The sequence below is a fragment of the Hyla sarda genome, chromosome 1 (genome assembly GCF_029499605.1).
Source record: "Hyla sarda isolate aHylSar1 chromosome 1, aHylSar1.hap1, whole genome shotgun sequence".
Classification (NCBI taxonomy): domain Eukaryota; kingdom Metazoa; phylum Chordata; class Amphibia; order Anura; family Hylidae; genus Hyla; species Hyla sarda.
The window spans coordinates 208,241,467-208,261,635 of NC_079189.1; the positions used below are offsets into that span (position 1 = coordinate 208,241,467).

General features: G+C 43.3%; 1 protein-coding gene across 9 annotated transcripts in view; it reads left to right on the forward strand.

Annotated features, from left to right (window-relative positions):
- FAM13A (family with sequence similarity 13 member A) overlaps nt 1-20,169 on the forward strand; it is a 238,916-nt gene that overhangs the window by 191,084 nt on the left and 27,663 nt on the right. For all 9 annotated transcript variants that reach the window (XM_056567629.1, XM_056567637.1, XM_056567645.1 and 6 more), the window contains 2 exons: nt 10,241-10,283; nt 14,966-15,113. In XM_056567629.1, coding sequence (XP_056423604.1) covers nt 10,241-10,283; nt 14,966-15,113 — 191 coding nt within the window. The remainder of the gene's footprint in view (nt 1-10,240; nt 10,284-14,965; nt 15,114-20,169) is intronic.

Here is a 20,169-nt window from a genome sequence, read left to right on the forward strand (position 1 = left end):
GATATTATTGTCTTTGAGATGGACTCCGTTTCCGAGGTAGTAGCCGTTAACAATGGGGCATAATTAGATTGGTAGAGGGTGGAATGAGGATATGATAATCGGACCCCCAGATATTGTATACCTGTCTCTTGCCAGTCCATATCATAAGATGATCAAAGCTGAGAAATCAACTGTGGGGTTAAATTTATCGGTATCGCCTGAGTTTTAGTGCTATTAAGTCTGTAGTAGGATAAGGAACTATAGGTTGCTATAGTGTCCATTAACGCTGGCATAGATATTTCAGGGTTGGCCAATGTCAAGATAACACCGTCCGCAGGGTGTTGTTGTTCCCCAATTTGGATCCCAACAATGTCAGTGTTGCCTAATAGATTAAGCCAAGGGTTCCATTGACAGAATGTAAATCAAGGGGGATAGGGGACATCCCTGCCTTGATCCATTAGTGACATTTTCTGAAAGTGCCCTATTGGCTAACGCTTTGGCTGTGGGACATGAATAGAATGGGGAAAGGGCTCTGAGTATGTTCCCCCTGAAAATCCATATTCTCCAGGACCGAGAACGCCTTCTCCAACGCTAAAACCACCGCAGGAGTGGAGAGATATTCAATATGATGTAGTATGTTTACTAGACGTCGCGTGTTTTCCGACATTTGTCTTCCCGCTACAAAGCCTGCTTGATCCTGCGATATGAGCAAAGGGAGAACCAGAGCTAAGCAGGAGGCTAGCAGCTTGACATACATTTTTAGATCCTGATTCAGGAGTGAGATTGGGCGGTAGTTTCGTCGGAGTTCAGTGGATTTACCCGGCTTGGGGAGTGTTGTGATCAGGGCCTGCAGGTTCTCAGGTAGCAGAGAGCCAGTAGACATTGCTTCCTGGCAGAATTTACGAAGTGGAGTTAGAGACTTTGGGCAAGAGTGAGCGGTGTACCAAAATCATATCTATCCTAGAGTATGTGCTGTGTAAACCTGAGTGGAAAGTGTAATCAAGCTCCGTTGTATGCTGTAGGCGCCACGTATCATAGAGATCTAAACCCCAAGCCCATGGGGCCAGAGAGAGAGATGTATTTCTAGAATTAGAAGATGTATCTATGTCTGCATCCATTGCTGAATTGTAGTCGCCACACATAATCAGCATGCCCCAGCTAGAGGAATTGGCTTTACATAGAACTGATTTGAGGAAGCGCATTTGAACCGAATTTGGAGCATACAGCGAGACTGTGGTGAGTGGAACATAATTAATAGTGCACCTCAAAATGATATACCTTCCCTGCGTGTCAGTAAGGGCCTCTTTCAGTGCAAATGATAGTGTTGCGTACCGCTATCAGCACCCCTGTGGATTTAGTGCTAAAATTAATTTGAAACACATGAGGAAAAAAGGGGTGCTTAACTCTGTGGGCATCCCTGCAGAGAAGATGCGTTTCCTAAGCACAAATAACATAGCTTTTAAGGGACGCCACCTCTCTCCAGAGATGTGAATGCCTGTGAGGGTCGTTTAAGCTATTAGCATTAATACTCATAAGTTTGATGACCATCTGTACAATTTAAATAAAGCAAAAAATAAAGCTTGAGCAACAGTAAAGGGGTGAAGTTGTGTGCCCCCCACCCAGCACACACCCTCAAGATAGTTAGGTAGGGTAATCACAGTGAACCGTGTAAGATACAGAGAGTGGTATATCAGGTAAAGAAAAAGACAAAGAAACCACTAATAACAAATATAGACAGTAACCTGGCTCTGAACAATAGAGCCATCACAGTGTGGGGGAATAAAGTTCACCCTGAGGCCAAGGAAATGTACCATCATCGAACCTGAACAATATGACGCAAAGCAGTCATGATGGTATCTTTCCTCATGCAGTAGATCAGTCTCTGGGAAGACGGGCCGGAGGAGATCTGTTGGAACTTCGCTGGCAGGAACCACCTGTAGATTCCAAGAGGAGAGAAGTTCACAACCCTTTGTCAGAGCAAATAACATGAATGGAGTCTCCACGGCAGATCAACAAACGGACTGGGAACCCCCATCTATATGAAACATTTGCCTGATCTCAAAGCTTGAGTTTTGGGGAGTAGATCCCTGCGAGCTTGCAGTGTAGCTGCAGATAGATCTGAAAATATGGAGATTTGATGATATGGTGCAGGAAGTCCGCCCTGTTTGCGGGAATATTCCATTACTTTCTCTTTAATGGGGAAAAAATGTATTTGAGCTAGAATGTCCCGGGGTACCGAGTCATCTAGGTGTTTCGGACGCGGTACTCTGTGGGTTCTGTCCATTTCAACATCCTGCACCGTGGAGGAGGGCAAGACTGCCTTAATGAGAGAGCGAACATAGTTTGGTATATCAGCAGGGTGTATGGTCTCTGGGACCCCTCTCAGTTTAACATTATTTCTCGGTCGCTTCTTCATTGAGGGACACCTTACTGATGGTTATATGCTCTTGCCACTAAGAGGCGCTGACACTAGGAAAAAAAGAGTCAGCTCATCCCTGGCGGGCCCACCTGCAGTGAGGTTATCAGTTTTAGCTAGTGTAAGCAAGGAGGCAAGACACAGGTCTGGGTGCTCCCCAGACCTGGTCTTTTTTTTAAATTATTTTCTAGTATGGGCTGTTTAGTTAGTTTCTTTACTCCTGTTTGTTTCCTCTTTTTCAGGTGGGGGTTCAGGAGCATGGCGTTACCTGTTCCCCCATATGTGGCTAAGGAGCACGGGATATAAAAAAAAATGCACTGTTAACTCCTTCCTGCCAACACCATATGCTGCTAAGGGGCACGGGACATAAAGCAAAATGCACCGTTAACCCCTTCCCACCAACGGCCAGCGCCTGGGGTTGTACCAAGGGTCCGGGTCCCCCTATTTTCCCTGCTCGTCCTGTCTGTTGCAGCGTCACGTGATGCAGGTGACTTAAAAGCTGGCTGAAGACATCTTAGGTGAGTATAAGAAGACAGGTGAGTATATCCCCCCTCCCTTTCTTTTACAGTGGGACTGGGAACCCGGGGGGCATATCTGAATCCTTTATTGGAAAATCATGTTGGGGTTCCCTCAGGTCTCCTTGGGGGGGGGGGGAGGGGCTGTTTTTTGTGTATACTAGGTGCTGTGGAGGACAGCTGCCGGCATTTTGCAGCGGCTCCCTCCACAGGAGTTCTCGCCGGCTCACCTCTTAACAGCCTCGCTGTTCTTGCTTGTAGTTATGATTTTCTCCCTGGGGGATCTGTTCTGCTGGCAGGAGTCCAGGGCCCTGGCGGCACATGGCCACCCTTCTTATTGCCCTAAATCAGCGCTCCGGGAGGCCAGACTGCGCCTCCTCTACTCTATTAACTGAGGTCTATGGCGGCATAGCTCTGCCCTTCTTCTTCCCCCGGTCAGCACGCGAACCCGGAGTTCACACAGCTCCTCCTCCCCGGCTCGCGAGCTGCTGAAGTTTCTATCGCCGCCCTCCTTCCCCGTTGCAAGGGTTCGTCGCAGGCAAAAGCACCTTGGCTCCCGAATTGTATATATTTGTGGTCACTCAGACCATTTTGTGATGTTTTGGCACCCTCTTGTGGCCAATACTGGCATTGCAATTTTAGTTTTATGGCAGCCTTAGCCGGCCTTATCTATTCTAATCCAGCATTGTTGCTCTCTGTCGTGGAGCATATGAAAACCACCGTGGTGGGTTGTTACCAGGGATTCAAGTCCCCTTGGAACCCGGGGGTCATATTCCAGCAATATGTTCCCTTCTGCCACTGAGTGCCATACAATGAGAAAGTTCTTTTGCTCTCCTGCCAAACACTCAGGTTTCTTTTAAGATTCCTCATCTGTCAGGTCTGCTGACCATCCATCCTGGGGGGTATTTGGTATGTCATGCAATGTGATCCCCTTCTCCACAGGCTTTCACATCCGCGGCTAGTGCTACGGATCCCCTCATCCAGCGCACGGCCCTCGGGAATATTCCTCCGTGGGCATGGATTAGACCTGATATTTTTAGGCCAGACATTAGTCTCGCCTGTTACTCTCTTCGTGGCAGCCGCGTCCGCGGCTCACACTCGGTACCCCACTGCTGGTGCGAGTGTGTATAGTATGGACCCTTACCAGTAAACCACACTGTGGTCTGCATGTTTTTTTACTGCCAACTGTTGCACATCCTAGGGTTGACGTATCTGCGGCTGGAGTCAGGTACCTCACTACCCATACCAAATCAAATGGCTGATGTATCTGCGGCTTGAGTTCCGGTACCTCGCTACAGTGCGAGGTGCCCGACAGAATGACTCATTGTCTTCTATGGACCCATACCAGTAAGTCAGACAGTGGTCTGCATGGTTTCCTACTCCACCTGTCACACATCACATGGTTAGTGTATCTGGACTTCTGGGAGGTGCCGACGGAATGACTCATTGTCCACTATGGATCCATACCAGTAAGCCTGACGGCGGTCTGCACGGTTTACTGTACTGCCTGTCACACAACTAACGGCTATTGTTTCTGCGGCTGGTGTTCCGGTAACTCACCGCTGTGCAAGGTGCCCGACAGACTGACTCGCTGTCCACTATGAGCCAGACAGTTGTCTGCATGTTTTTCTTCTGTCGCCTGTCACATGTTGCACGACTGATGTTTTTTGCGGCTGGAGTTTCCAGTACCTCTTTGTTGTGTGCGATATACGTAGAACTGACCCAGTGTTTCCCTCGGACACTATACGGGATGTCAGGAATGCATTCCACGGCTCCTCTGCCTCCCTCTATCTCCCAGGGGGTGGGGTTTACCGGCCTCCCCACCCTCCCACCTATGTCAAAGGGGCACAGTTATCGCCTTTCCGACTGTTCCCTTTTCGCCAAACGCCTGGGGGTGTTCTTGTTAAGCCAGACTGTTCTCTACACTGTTTCCGCCGCCATCGGTCTCTGACCTCTGGGCTGCTGCAGACACGGCCATGTTTCCCGTACCCCACAAATGGGTGAGGGATCTGAAGTAGGGTCCCTACAGGTTTGCAGGATTTATACCAGTCGGACAATGCTTTGGCTGTTGGGTTTTTCTACACCACCAGGTCGCCCGTCGGCTAGGCAGCACTCTAGTACCCCGCTTTTCTGTGGGAGGTTGAGTGGAGTGACCCTGGGTACTCAGGAATCCTAGGCCTGCCAGCCAGACTGTTTTCTGCATGGCTTACTACTACGTTGGGTCCACTACCATACACTTTCACCCTGTGGACGGTAGTTCAGATTACCCACTGCTATGGTGTAGTTTCGAGTGAGTCACCCCATGTTGCCTCATGGGCCTTATACAATTCCCCACGTACTGGTTTACAGGGTTACCTACTTGGTCAGGTCCCTCTCTGCTGCCTGCTACTCTGTCTACAGGCTGGTATCTCACTTCACTGTGTGTTTCCGAATGCAGGACCCGGCGTGGCCACGGTTTCTTTTTCCACATAGCCAGACTGTGTCTGCCTGGTGTGCTAATCCACCTGGTCACATCCCCCGTTTCTGCCGATGCTGCAGTCCGGTGTCTCTCTTCCAGCTGCAGTTCCGCAGTGTGTGTACCTGTGGGTTCTATGGACCTTTTCTACCTGTAAGTCACACTGTGTCTGCATTTTTCCTGCTCCACATTCATTCTTCATCTCCTGAGTCTGCGTCTGCAGCCTTGATGTCTGGCACCATTAGGAGATGGGGTGTGTTTGTTTTTTTCGTTTTTTTTTCTGCAGGTCCCAGGGACTTTCTCAGCAACAGCAGCATCACTCTGTTCTCCTTTCTTAGGTAGCACTATTGGTCTGCTAGAGGCATGCCTCCCTTCCTGCTGGTCCCTGGGATGTCTGCGATTTATTTCATGTCTGCAGTCTTGGTATCCCTCTGCTTTCGTGGGGTACCCATGCCTGTGCTCCTACATCTGCTAATACCACTCTGTAGTTGTAGAGCCCACCTTCTTTCCCTTTGTTCAATTGGGTGAGCCTCGGGATTCCGGTGATTTTTTTTCCACAGTTCTGCGGTGGTTGAGCACTTCTATTCTGACATGGGGCCTGCTGGGGCGACAGTCAGTTCAGCCCCTCCCTATGCCTCCAGATGTTTTTCCGGAAAATGGCTCTCAACAGGTCTAGCATTTTTTGCCCAGCTCCAGTGTACAGGATTCTGATCTCTCTTGGGACACGTGGCTCATCCATACAGCGATGGTTGCCGCTGGGGCCTGGGGGCTCCGTTCACCCAGTACTTGTCCCGTGGCTGTGGGGCAGCATTTCCCTGCTCTTACTGCGCTTGGCTTGTTTTGCCAATCCCTTTTCCACAGGGGGTATGGGGATCAGGGTGCTTGGCATGGGTCTGAGTTTTCATCTCAACCTCCCTTGTTTTCCCTCCTCTGGAGAGTCTATTTTGTTGAGTTTTTTTCTGCCACCAAGTTGATGCCATCTCGCTGTTCCCACTATATAGGGGGAGTATCTGGCGGGGCCCTTGTTTTTTTGCTGAGAGCATTCAGCATAGATTTTTTCATTTTAGGCTTGTGTGCTTACTGTCCACTATTACAGCCTGACTCTCTTTCTGTTTTTGGGTTATCTACTGCTGCTCATGCAGCCTTGGCTCTCTCATCTGTTGGAGGAGTTTGTACAATCTTCCTGGAAGGGTGTGTTCTTCCTTCCCTTTTGCCTGTGCCAGTTGTACTGCACTGACACCAAAGTCTTCTGGAGTCATCGTTCTTGTGCCCAGACCCTGAGAATCCCAGCTGGGTTCTCATTTGTTTCTCCCTCCTTTCCCATTCTGGCGGGATGTTTCATCGGAGTGCTCTGGTCCACTCTGACCACTGGGGCCTATGACTGGTTGGTCTCTTTGACTTGGACTCTGTCCTAGGATGTTGTGGCGTTCCTTCTTTTCAGGCAGCTCTTCCGGTTCCTTGGACCTTGGTGATGTTTCAGGTCTGGGGCATGTGTAGGGATCCGGCCAAGACTCCTCCACGATCCCATTAGTCTGGGCTGTCTTTCTGTTCTGCACTCCTTCACTTAATGTTTTTACATGGCAGTTTGTCGCCCGGAGAGTTTTTGCGGGCATCTGTTTACCTTACTCTTCAGGGGTTCATCTTCCAGGTGACTCTACGTGTCCAGTGTACTTGTCGGTCTCTCCGGGATGCCCCCTTTTCAGGGTGTTTGCCGCTCTTTTGTTCTTTTGAGTCCATTTTCTCGGAGGGCCTTGTAGGGCGTTCAGGTCATCCATCTTACACCAGTATGGCTATTGTCGCCTAGTGGGTGCTCATGTCGGGCCCCTGGGTCAGGGTTTTTTGGTTCTGTGGCTGTTCAGGTCTTTTTTCTCATCCTCCTGGGGTTTCTTGTCTCTCTATATGACCCGGGTGTCTTGGGTCTATACAGAGGATGGATCTTCCTTGGCGTCCTAGTCCATCTCCTTGGACGGGAGGTCTTCCGGGAGTTCTTTTTCTGGGCCCAGTGAGTCTCCGACCTGGGGGCTCGTTCGCAGACCTTGTGGACACGTGAGTTCAGTCTCGGTACTGATTCCTTTTCCCTGGTGCTTGTTTTTTCCCACCCTAGGGGACTGCTTTAGTACGTCCCATCAATAAGGTGTCCCCCAATGAAGAAGCAACCGAGAAAAGGAGATTTTTTGTACTCACTGTAAAATCTTTTCTCGTAGCCTTCATTGGGGGACACCGCACCCACCCATTTCTTCATTTTTTTCCATACTATTTTTTCCGGTTCTTGGGTTGTTATCAGAGATTCCTTTCTAGGGTCCTTTGGAAATATTTCTTTGTTGGCTTCTCCTACTGCTTTGTGAAAAAACTGATTACCTCAATGCAGGTGGGCAGGTATATCCTGCCAGGGAGGAGCCAACTTTTTTTCCTAGTGTCAGCGCCTCCTAGTGGCAAGAGCATATACCCATCAGTAAGATGTCCCCCAATGAAGGCTACGAGAAAGAGATTTTACGATGAGCACAAAATTATCTCCTTTTCATCGACTCCTATGCTCCAAATCCGCCACCTTAGCTCTGAGAGAGGCCACCTCCTCTTCTAGATCATTATGGGAGTCTATTAATGAGTTGTGTGAACCGGAGAATTCCTCCATTTTTGATTCTATATGGTCCACATTTTCAGGTGAAAATAATTATTTTTTTTAACAGGTGTATACTATGAAATGTCATAATATAATGAGTCCTGCAATATATGAAACGTTTTTAACAATGAGTGCCTCTTTAAGGAGTGGGATATATTAGACAGCAAGTGAACAGTCGTTCTTAAATTTTACATAATAGAAACAGAAAATATGGGTGCGCATAAGAATCTGAATGTGTTTAACAAGCTCCAATTTGTGATAGTTAGATAACTGGGTCAGAGCATCTTCCAAACAGCAGGTCTTGTGTGCTGGTCAGTAAATACCTAATGTGGTCTAGGGAATAACAGCTAAAGGGTCATGTGTGCCCAAGGTTTATTGATGTGTGTGTTGGGAAGGAAGGCTAGCTTGTTTGGTCTCATTCCACAGAAATTGCTGAAAAAGATTATGCTGGCTATAATAGAAATATGTTAGAACACACATTGCATGAGCAGTCAAAATGCCCATTCTGACCCCTCTCCATCATTGGGCACATGAGCATAGAAGGACAGAGCAATACAAGCTTACCTGGTCTAATGGTTCATGCTTTCTTTATCATAATGTTGGGTGGCTGGAACATGTGCTTGAACCTGTGGAAAGAGATGGCACCAGGATGCTCCACTGGAGGTACTGTGATGCCATGGGAACTGTTCTGCTTGGAAACTCCATTTATGTTTATGTTACTTACATACTTATAACACCTACTTGGTCGCTGGAGTAAATTTGGCTTAAAATGTATTTTTGCGCAAGTGATAAATTCAGCGCACCAACCAGTGCATCTGCTAACAATGCTCCCTGGAAGCGCACAACAAGAAAAATGACTAAGCCAGCGCAGAGAACATTAAAATAGCACAAAATTAGGTCAAGTGAATGCGCAAAATAAAAACACAGTGTACACAGTTTTGCAGGTGCTTGCCAGTTGAGAAATACCCCAGAGTGTTCATGGTGTTGACTTTGAATCTATTCTGGACCTCAATGTAAACTAGCCTCTTTTAAATGTGCTGGAAAAAATAACTCCTCTTTGCAACTTACAGGACTTAGTGTACCTCTCATTAGCAAAAACATTTTATAAAATGTAGAAAATAACATGACATGTATATTTGTGATATACATTGGTTAAATAATGTGGATATTTATGTCCCTGCAGATATTGCCTGTGTGTCTCTGTGCAGAGACCAAATACAGGAAGTGTGGGTGGACAAGCAGGGCTGAGGACAAGTGGGGCTCTGTGCACTGAGGACTAGCAGGGCTTTGTGCACTGAGGACAAGCAGGGCTCTGTGCACTGAGGACAAGCAGGGCTCTGTGCACTGAGGACAAGCAGGGCTCTGTGCACTGAGGACAAGCAGGGCTCTGTGCACTGAGGACAAGCAGGGCTCTGTGCACTGAGGACAAGCAGGGCTCTGTGCACTGAGGACAAGCAGGGCTCTGTGCACTGAGGACAAGCAGGGCTCTGTGCACTGAGGGCAAGCAGGGCTCTGTGCACTGAGGGCAAGCAGGGCTCTGTGCACTGAGGACAAGCAGGGCTCTGTACACTGAGGACAAGCAGAGCTCTGTGCACTGAGGACAAGCAAAGCTTGCAAAGCAAGCATTTTTTCACCCCAAAATATACACATTTTAACCAATGTATATTACAAATATACATATAATGGTATTATCTACATTATCTAAAAAGTTTTTGCTAACCACGGGTACACTTTAGAAAAAATCTGGTGCTAAGGTTCTGGTGTCAGATACCACAGGACTCATTCAGAAATCTTTTGGAGTCCATGCCAATGGGTTAGAGCTGTGTTTTTGCGGTGCAAGGTGGGCATAAGATTAGACAGGTGAATTTATTGGTATAGCTAATTGGTTAAATTATTTCATTACATTTGAAAACTGACAAAGGTTCTTTGAATTTATGCACATTCAAAATAAAAAAAATGCACATGCCACAGGGCCTCTGGGCTAATTTGGCTCTGTTAATGCCACAAACAATGTAACACCTTTTTGCATCAAAAAAGTGACAAATGAGCTTTAAAAATAAGGTGTGGACTACACACACAGGCCATGCAAGGTGCAAATAAAGCACACTTTGAGTGTAGTCCAAATTTAAAATGTGGTGGGTGCTACTTTTCAACCAACTTTGATGCAAAGTACACCAAAAAAAGGCAGCTGAATCCTTTATCTCCCCATCTGTTTTCTTTTCGGTAATATAATGTTTTTTCCCCCCTTACTGCAGCAAAGAAAATGAACAGGACAAAGAGAGTCTGCGACTTCCACCGGTAAGATCTTGGAATTTTATACAGTCAAGTAAAATATTTTAAAGGTGCCTTAATTTTACGTATTGCTCTGGTAAAATAAAAGCTGAGCTGTGATTGGTTGCTATGGGCAACAAAGAATCTTGCTATAAGCCAGCTTTATGTATCTTCTCCGCTGTTTTTTTGTACATTGACTTTTTAGGTTGTTATTTTGGTGTTGCAATTTTTCTAAAACACTGTTTTAAAGATAGTTCTAACAAAACCATGCTGTTCAGCACCTATATAGTGAACTTATACTTTAAAGGGGTATTCCGGGGTCAACTAACTTTTAACTATCCTGCCCATTATGAATAATTATGCTAGTTTTAAATTTACTTGCTATACCACTCTGCCGTGGATTGTCTTCTTTTTCATCATTATATGGTCCCTCCAGGTCCTGATGACGTTCAAGGCTCGAGGCGACAGCTGGTATCGGGGCTTGGCTATAGCTGCCACCTCGAGCCGCAAAGGATTGTGAGACAAACTTCATCCATACTTAAACGGAAACGTTAGACGTGGGGGGGATCATATAAAGAAGAAAAAGAAGACAATCCATGGCAGAGCGGTATAGCAAGTAAATGTAAAACTAGCATAATTATTCATTATGGGCAGGATAGTTAAGTTAGTTAACCCCGGAATACCCCTTTAAGAACACCAATAAGGTGAATTGGCCAAAACCTTATGCCACCTTTTCGTGTATAAATCTCACCTCACCACCTATTGTAAATAGATATTTAAGAAAGCTGTCATGTAAAAACTCTCAACACAAGTTAATATTGCTATTCTTCTTCCACCTATATCTGGACAGTGTTTGTGGGATATGTGTCATATGGATGTTAGCATTACTCTGAAGTATTCCTGTCAGCACAGTGGGATTTAAAAATAAAATTCGATATAGAATTTAAGAGATGTCTTAAATAATTTCTGAGCTTTCATTAGTTCCTTCAATGCTGTTTTGATTTTGCAGATCATAGCGCTATTGTTGGTTATTATGTGTGATTCAGTGCCATGGCGAAGTCTGTAGACTTTGAGAGTATGTTCACATGTACACAATCCATTTCCATTTTTACTACCTATTGGCCCTGATTTACTATCGTAAATGCAACATGTTTTTTTCGGGTTGTGCGCCAGAATTGAAGAAAAAAAAACAACCAACTATCCATTTTACCGAGAGAACGTGAAAAAGGGTCGCGGCCGTCAGGAGCTGAGGAAAACCTGACAGCTTAGAGCATGTGTAAAAAAAAAAAAGCAAAGTGTAGGGAAAAGTACAAAACATAGGGAAACATTTGTTAATACTGTGGAAAACTATCGGTTGGGGAAAAAAAGCCTACAAAGATAACTACAATCCACTCTTAGTAAATCAGTGCCATTGTCTTTAAAGGGTACGCAGAAAATATGCACCTCTTCCACTATTGCAGATTTGCTGAGGATGAATTGAAGTCAGTGGGTAGCAAAAATCCTCTGCAGATTTTCTGTGATTTTCCATGAGCGGATTTAAAGAACTACTCACTACTTTAAGACTAAAGATCAACTTTGCAAACAGTCAATACTTAAAGGGGTATTCCAGGAAAAACTTTTTTTTTTATATGTCAACTGGCTCCAGAAAGTTAAACAGATTTGTAAATTACTTCTATTAAATAATCTTAATCCTTCCAATAATTATCAGCTGCTGAAGTTGAGTTGTTCTTTTCTGTCTGGCAACAGTGCTCTCTGCTGACATCTCTGCTTGTCTCAGGAACTGCACAGAGTAGAAGAGGTTTGCTATGGGGATTTGCTTCTACTCTGGGCAGTTACCGAGACAGGTGTCATCAGAGAGCACTTAGACAGAAAAGAACAACTCAACTCCAGCAAGTACTGAAAGGATTAAGATTTTTTATAGAAGTAATTTACAAAACTTTCTGGAGCCAGTTAATAAATATAAAAAAATAACCCCTTTAACCTCTTAATTGCCGCTATTGATTGTGGCATCTAAACTGTTAAAAGACTATCATCAGAGTGATCTCCTATGTTGGTCATTATCAGCAAGTGTTCGCTGCAGATAGCAGCTGGTACCCATCGGATATAGTGCAGGTGCCTGCTTCCTTGAGTCCTGAGTCATGTTCAGTCACCTGACCCATGCTCTAACAGTATGGTATGGACTGGGAAGAGGTTAAAGGTGACCTTTGGTGAGTCCAAAAAAATTTTGCTTTTAATATTTCTTTGTCCTGTTTCTCAGCTTCATATTTACAAACCCTTAGCCTAGCAATAAAGTTACCGTCCATCTGACTATTCATTGCAAAGTACAAATAGTCAACAACATTTAGAAACCACTATGTCTCGGGAACTGGGGCGTAAGAATATATATATAAAAAAAAACAGCTTGAATCTATTTTAAAAAACGACTGACCACAGGACCAACCTTAAAAAGGAATGTCTTATTAAGTCATCCACTGTCAGCATGTCCTATAAGGACATATCACCCCTCTTTGAGCTAGAATGGAAAACTTCTCTGTGCTAATGGCTTCCAATTTGGCCGGCTCAAGCCTACCGTGTATTACTTGGATGGCCATTCATGTCTCTAGCAAACCGCACTATGCACAGATGTTTGAGAAGCAGGTGTCCACTTACCTAAATGAGGAGGGGACATGGGATCAGAGAAACCACATTAGAAATGTGGAAAAGGAGGGCACCAGATAATACTTTACATTTCATGTTTGATTTTAAGATGACTTTGAGATCCCAATGCCAGAATATGTGTGAGATCTCGTCCGTTTGCTGGTATTCCAGTTACTGCTGTTGCAGCTAGTGACAACCTATACCATTGTTATTGAGAACAAGGCAGAGGTCTGACAGCAATGTTCTCTATCACTATGCTCCTGTGAGTTTTCACTTTACAGCATTTTCCATGGCTCGGAGGCACACCTAACAGTCCACACGTGTTTCTTGTACAAGCAGTGAGAAGAAATACACATCCGCATTACATCCATCATTTTAGTGTGAAGACTCTCTAAACATAATCTTTCCTGTTTGGGATTAAGATCTATTTGATTCCATAGTGACTGTGGCAATGTGTTTTTTTGTTACACTGTTTTGTAAGTATTAGTAGAGATCATCTGTTTTTCCGTACTTATCGTCTGTAAAGTAGATTGTGTGGGTTTCCTTGAAAATGTGAATCTGACAGGAGTAAAGCGTATTGAGGGGGGCTGGAAGGAGATTTTACTGAAAATGCATACAAAAGATATCTACAATGGCACCAAAATCGTATTAGGTGGTTTTAAAAGGTCAAGTGAATGTGAAATTCCTTTCAGTTCCTACGTGCTGTGTAAGCTTGTTGCTGGGAGAGCTTGTAAACATTCAATTGGCGACAAATATGTCACTTAAAGCACTGGTGGCTGCACAGGTTAAGCCTTGAGGCAGAAAGATTCTGATGCTTGTGCAATACATTAGGCTCTGGCCTTTACTGGAAGTAAATGGGAATAAATGTCAATTGCACAAGTTATGTATGATCATATTCTGGTGTTGCCCGTCAGACAAAATGGGTGTGTCCTCACAGGAAATCGGTCTTAGGGTGCATTCACACCACGTTTGTGCAATACGGCCACCAGCGGCTGTATGGCACAAACGTGGTGGGAATGCACCCTAAGTTAGTCTTTTATTTGTTCTCATAAATGCTTTAGTGTTTATTGCAAAAATCATTGTTTATTAGTCCACAGCAGATGTTATGGCAATTTAGTATAAAAGTACAGTATTTTTTTGGGGGGGAAGGAAACAAACCTTTTCAGTGTAATTGTTCCTTACATGATATGTAGATATACTCATTCCTGAATGTATGTCAAGAGCAGGCATGCTGGGACAAGTGCTGGTGTTCAGTGGGTTAAATTCAGCTGTACTGTATCCTTGAGAGGCAGCGGTTTTCCAAGTGATCTGACACTCCTCTCTCTTGTGCTATCCAGTGTACAATCTTTGTGTAATTTTGGCTTCAGCCCAACACTTGTATTGTTTCCAGCTGAGTTGCCAAACTCCACTGCTGGCTGCATAAGCTCAGTGCAGTCTCAATACCCGAAGCTCCCTATAAATAGAATGAGAGTGTGCCCTCCTTCTCATACAACCCTGCTTGGAAATATTCACAGGACAGGAGCAGTCATTGCCACCAGAACATGATGAAGTTGGCAGAACCTGCTTAGCAGCACCTTCAGTGGGAGAATCTTAGGCTTGTTTTTCCTTGCTCCATCGTCTGCTTGCTTTTCTTGCCTGAGGGAGTCCAGCAAAGCGCTTGTTGCTGCATCAGCCCTAGCAACAGCAAGAATATTATTGTACGTGTTTTTTTTTTTGTCTTGTCATTGCTGCTGTCAACAAAAGGGAGTGGTAATTCCTCAAAGACCAATCTGAGAATTTGTGCAAATAACAGTGATGCTGCGAAACAGGCAAATGGTTTGAGGAAAGAGGCGGCTGGGAGGGAAAGTTCAGGGCTCACAGAGGGGCGTTGTATTCTTCAGACAGATCATTTGACCAATTAGCATGCAAGGGTCACAAAGCATGGAATCACTATGGTGCAGGCAAAAAGATTGAGCTGTGGATGTTGTGCTCCCCTCCTGTGCATTGTCAGGAATTTGCCACCGCAAGTAATGTGCTGCTCATTACTATTAATAAAGGCTTTCTTCTGAGGGGATTTTATTTATTTTTTATAGACTGTAAAAATGAAGATTCAGGAGCAGCAGAATAACTCAGAAATCCGACCACAAAGAAGCCTTGAGGTTGATGTTGGTCAAGAGGGCTTTGTCCCAGAGGTACCTCGCCTGGACCTCACCTCTCTTTGTGATGACAGCAACTGGGAAGGTAAGCTAGTTATATCTTGTACGTATAGGAAAGATGTGACTTTCTTTCATTTTCTGTATGTACCAACAAGTTCATTTTAAGGTTTATGGATTATAAGTCAACAAGTATGTCCTACGTGCACATTGTAAATTACTGTAAAGCAGATGAATATATCCATCTATTGTAGATCAGTTTACCCTGGCAATTCAGTTCATAATGCTAGCCCAGTAATATGTGCTACAAATCTGAAATCCGATATGTAAATTTAGCACTATGTATATATTGTTGACGTGATGGGTATGAATACAAGAAATGAGTATTATATGGTTTGTAATATAGTTTAGTACTTACTTTCCTAGTTGATTTGAAAATGAGTGGTACTGTGCAGTTATTAACTTATTCGAGGGAAAAAATCTTCAGAATAAAAGTGATTATCCATGTTGGAACAAATAAAAAAATAAAAGAAGAATGAGTGAGTGTGAAATGTAGTCAGTAAGTTAACATAAGTTCTATATACTCGACCAAAGGTAACATCGGTCACCTTTGAAATGCTGCAGAATAAGGCTCTGAAACTGTAGAGGTGGACGCATCAGACACCTAGTTTTACAAGGATTGTTTCACACCTGCTCATCATGAGTTGTCACCAGATTTCACCCACACACATTATGGTGCTGGAATCTGCATCACTATTTCTAGAGGTTTCACTTGTAAACAAGGTCAGAAATCTCATCTTTGAATGGTGCAGGTCTGGTATATATAAGTAAGAGTCAGGTACAGTATATCTGTTGCCTCCAAACACTTATGCTAACAATGTAACGTAACAGATGTATAAAGCAAGCATTTGGAAGAAAGTCTCAACGAACAGCGGCAGGAGAGTAGGAGAAGGTTGCAAGGGGTTAACTGGGTAATCATGTTTTGTTTTTTATATAAAGATACAGTATCCTCTGGTTAGTAAGATAACTGTGGTTACAGTATACAGGAGTATCTTCATCTTCTGGGATACAAGGCAGATAATAGGAAACCTGAAATACACATGTATTAATGGTACAACAAGAAATCTCATATACTTAACCAATTACTTTTTTTTAAAATCATTTAGGCATACTTCCAAAAAGTCTGATTTTAAATGTAAAAAATTGGATTTAGTATGCCCTACACATTGGGCTAATCTACTCTGCTGTTTCCCTTTACCCAAGACTGTGTGTGCAAGATATAAAATTCTAGTAAATAAATTCAGATGAAATGACAAAAGAATGATGGCATCGTTTTGTTGCTGTTACTTCACTAGCTGTTTCCACATCTTTCCCATGGCTTCAGTTGGGATTTTGTGCTGAACTTTCTTAGCAAGAGGCCTACTGAGATATAGAAAATATAATACAGTGTAAATGTAATGCATACAGAGAACAGAGGGTTGCTAGACATCTGCTGTTATGCATTTATTGTTTTTCTTTATAAAAAGAGCATCTGATGTGCTCTCTTATTACAAGATGAAGAACACCAACTGCTGTCCTTTACCATACACAGGCTGGCCCCTGCAAATCATTTGTGTGCAATGTGATGACAGTCCGTGCACGAATACATGTCCACTCAATCCAATAAAGTTTTACTACAGTTATGCTAATCTCTTTAGGCTTGGAAGATTTCCGCTTTATTTCCAATTGTTTTCTCAGTCACCAGTGCTGAAGGTTACCATGGCAAATAAATACTCTTGGGCGACACACATTTTTCGTATTGCAAATAACGCCTTCACTTTTTTGTGCCTCGGATCCAAATGAAATAATTTAATCCTTAGCAAAAGCATACTGAAAAGTGTGTTATCTCTAGTCAGGAAAAATGTACAGGGTATACTATTTAGTGTACTGTTGGCAATGGGTAGGAATGGATAATGCATTTTCTCTACATTATCAAAATAATATTCTATGATCCCTAGTTGGCACATGCCAGTTCACCAGTTCCCTCTTATTTCTGGTGCATGTGAGTTTGTGGTTTTTTCCATGTCATCCCCATGCCTGTGGCTGCGTCCTTGTCATCCTACTTAGCATATTTGTGCAGATGGCACAACAGTCGCACAGTCGTCTTTTTCTCATTAAGTGGCTGAGGCTGACAGAATGTAATTGATCTTATGTGGGTGTACAACAACAGGCCCTACTTTTGAACAGAAAAGCTGGCACACCCGTTTAAAGTTTTCTTTTGTATGACTTTATTACAGTAAGATAGAAAAAAAAAAAAGCTACAAAAATCCAAATCCAGGGAAACCTGTCCAAAAGACCATTTATTTGAGAATATGGCCTGTTTATGCAGACCAGATTTTATTTTTTAGTCCACCGTTCATTAGGCATAGGCATTTTCAATGTTGGGTGGTCTTCTCACAGAGGTTTTTACTTTAGTCTGAATGAGATATAGACAAAATCAGTATAAGTTATCTTTAAACAAAAAAAAAAAAAAAAAACGCAGCTGGGGGTTTATATGCGATGCTGTGTGTCTTAACATTGCTGTTTTACACCATGGTTGCTAGCACAATGGCAGGGGCTAGTATACAATTTTTTTTATTTTTTATTAGGTTGATATGCCATCACTTAAGAAAACCTCTGTCAGGAAGACATTTTCACTTCTGGCAGTTCTCAATTCCTTCTAACAACTTCCATACTTGTATGTTGGAATATTTGGTCAGCAGCACTTCTTACCTTGTATTTTTATTCACATAAAGCTAGTGACTTGCATATCTCCCTCCGTTCCATTTTGAGAAACTTTAAACTATGATGTGCTGGATGTGGAATTTTTAAATCTGAGCAGGATTACACGGTCTATATCTCGTTGTTCTCTAATTATATGTATTAGTAGTGTATTAAACTTCTGAACAAAGTCCTGGCTCTGTATAGTAGGCAAATGTTACATTGTTCTCTGCTTTTATCAGCAGGAAGGACTAAATACGGTAGATTTATAGGGGTGTTGCTGAAACAGCAGCTGATACATATTAAAAGTTATGTTCCAAACCCCTTTCTTTTTTTAGTGACCTACCCTAGGGCTGTTTTATATACATACTGTGAATCCAGGTAGAAAAAACAGACATGGCCGCACATCTACAATTTTGTATTTTGATCTACTTGCTTCTCAGCATCATTTCAAAAACTAACAGGTTGTTAGTATACATTTTGATCAAAAGGTACAAGCCCACTCGCCACGTCAAGGCCACCTATTAAGAGTGGGTCCCTAATGTCCCTAGCATAAAATGGCGTAGCACTGGGTGACGTCCACCACCGCCACAACACCAGTGCCCATAGGGGGAACGACCCACTGGCAGAGCGGCCCCAATGCCACTCAAACCAGTCTCCGGGCCACACCCACCCACAGACACTGCATCGTGGCAGCAACGGACGCCGCACAGCACCACACCAGTGTGAACAAGGTGTAAAAGATCACTTACCATGTGCTCCCAGTCAGACTGGAAGGCTGCTAGAAAATGAAAGGGCCTTGTGTAGCTACCTGCTACTTATATAGGGTTGGGCTGAGGGGGTGGGGCGGAGTGCAGGCCAAGTGGAAAAAACAAAAAAAGAGGGGATAGAATACACAATGTGAATCCAGGTAGAAAAAATAGACTTGGATACACATCCACAATTTTGTATTTTGGTCTAGTTGCTTCTCAGCATTTATCTACATACTACTTATTTTACAAAGCTCCTCGTCCTATATGTGTTTCAATGCTGGTGGTTGGAACAACTGCTCATACCCCAGGCATGAAGTCAGAATAGCACATGAAATAACCCATATAATACACCTTCAGGGGTATTTTTAAATGGATTTTCCAGGCACGTATGCAGTATTACCTTGAAATATGCTTTCCTGTGCATTACAAAAATAAAAGCCCACATTACCTTCTTGCTGCTACCGCTGTCAAAACTTCCGATCTCAGCTGTTGTCCTCTTTTTCCTCCTTCCAATGAGGTTTCATTCCAGCTTAGTCAATCAATGGGCTGTGCAGGCAGTTCACATGAGCACAAAACATTTTTAGAAATAGTAGAACGGGACATTGACAAGGGAGGTAAGTATGCAAGCTTTTTTTCTTTTTCTTTCAATCACAAAAAACCCTTTTAAGGCGCACTCCTGATACTACAATGAAATATCATTGGATGTGAATTCTGGAGAGTCATAAGCCATCCCACAGCATGTGTTAGCTGTCACACTTTTCCTGTCATTTGGATAGAGTTGTGTATCTTGTTTCATGAGGAAAACCAGACAGGGAATGTAATGCACAGATTGAGCACCGATAAGTGAATAATTTCCCTCTTGCCATGCGATTCAGCTTGACAAGGCATTGAATATGAAGTGCTAGTTATCTAGGTATAGTAAGAATATTAATAAAAGTTGCTAATGTAAAGGTAATGAAAACACTTTTCGTCATTTAGCAGTGCTGCCTGTTTATTAGAGCATGCATGATCAAAGCCCCAGTTTAATCCAGCCATACTAAGCAGTAGCACGCAAATCAGATTAGTCAAGGTGGAAACTTCTCATGCATCTGGGTCAAGTAATTTGGAAGACAGGAAAGTTTATTTTCCGTTTGTTATGTTGATATGTTAATTAAAGGACTTGTCTTGGGCTTTTAATAAAAGTACTTTAGCTGCTTTAATCCAATACCTTAATATCTACACCCTAGAAATTACAATTGTGAAAGACTTGTGCTTCCCACACACATAATATTTCTGCATCTTATTTGATTTATCCTGCTGTACCATTGTGCTGTCAAATGTGAATTTACCACTAATTAAATACAACCTTCGGCGTTGTCCATGAGATATATATATATATATATATATAGATACTTTTTTTTTTTTTTTATTGTTACCTCTTAAAGGGGTACTCCGGTGAAAGCATCTTTTCTTTTAAATCAACTGGTGGCAGAAAGTTAAACTGATTTGTAAATTACTTCTATTAAAAAATCTTAATCCTTCCTGTACTTATTAGCTGCTGAATACTACAGAGGAAATTCTTTTCTTTTTGGAATGCTCTCTGATGACATCACGAACACAGTTCTCTCTGCTGACGTTATTATTATAATAATAACGCTTTATTTATTGTTGTCC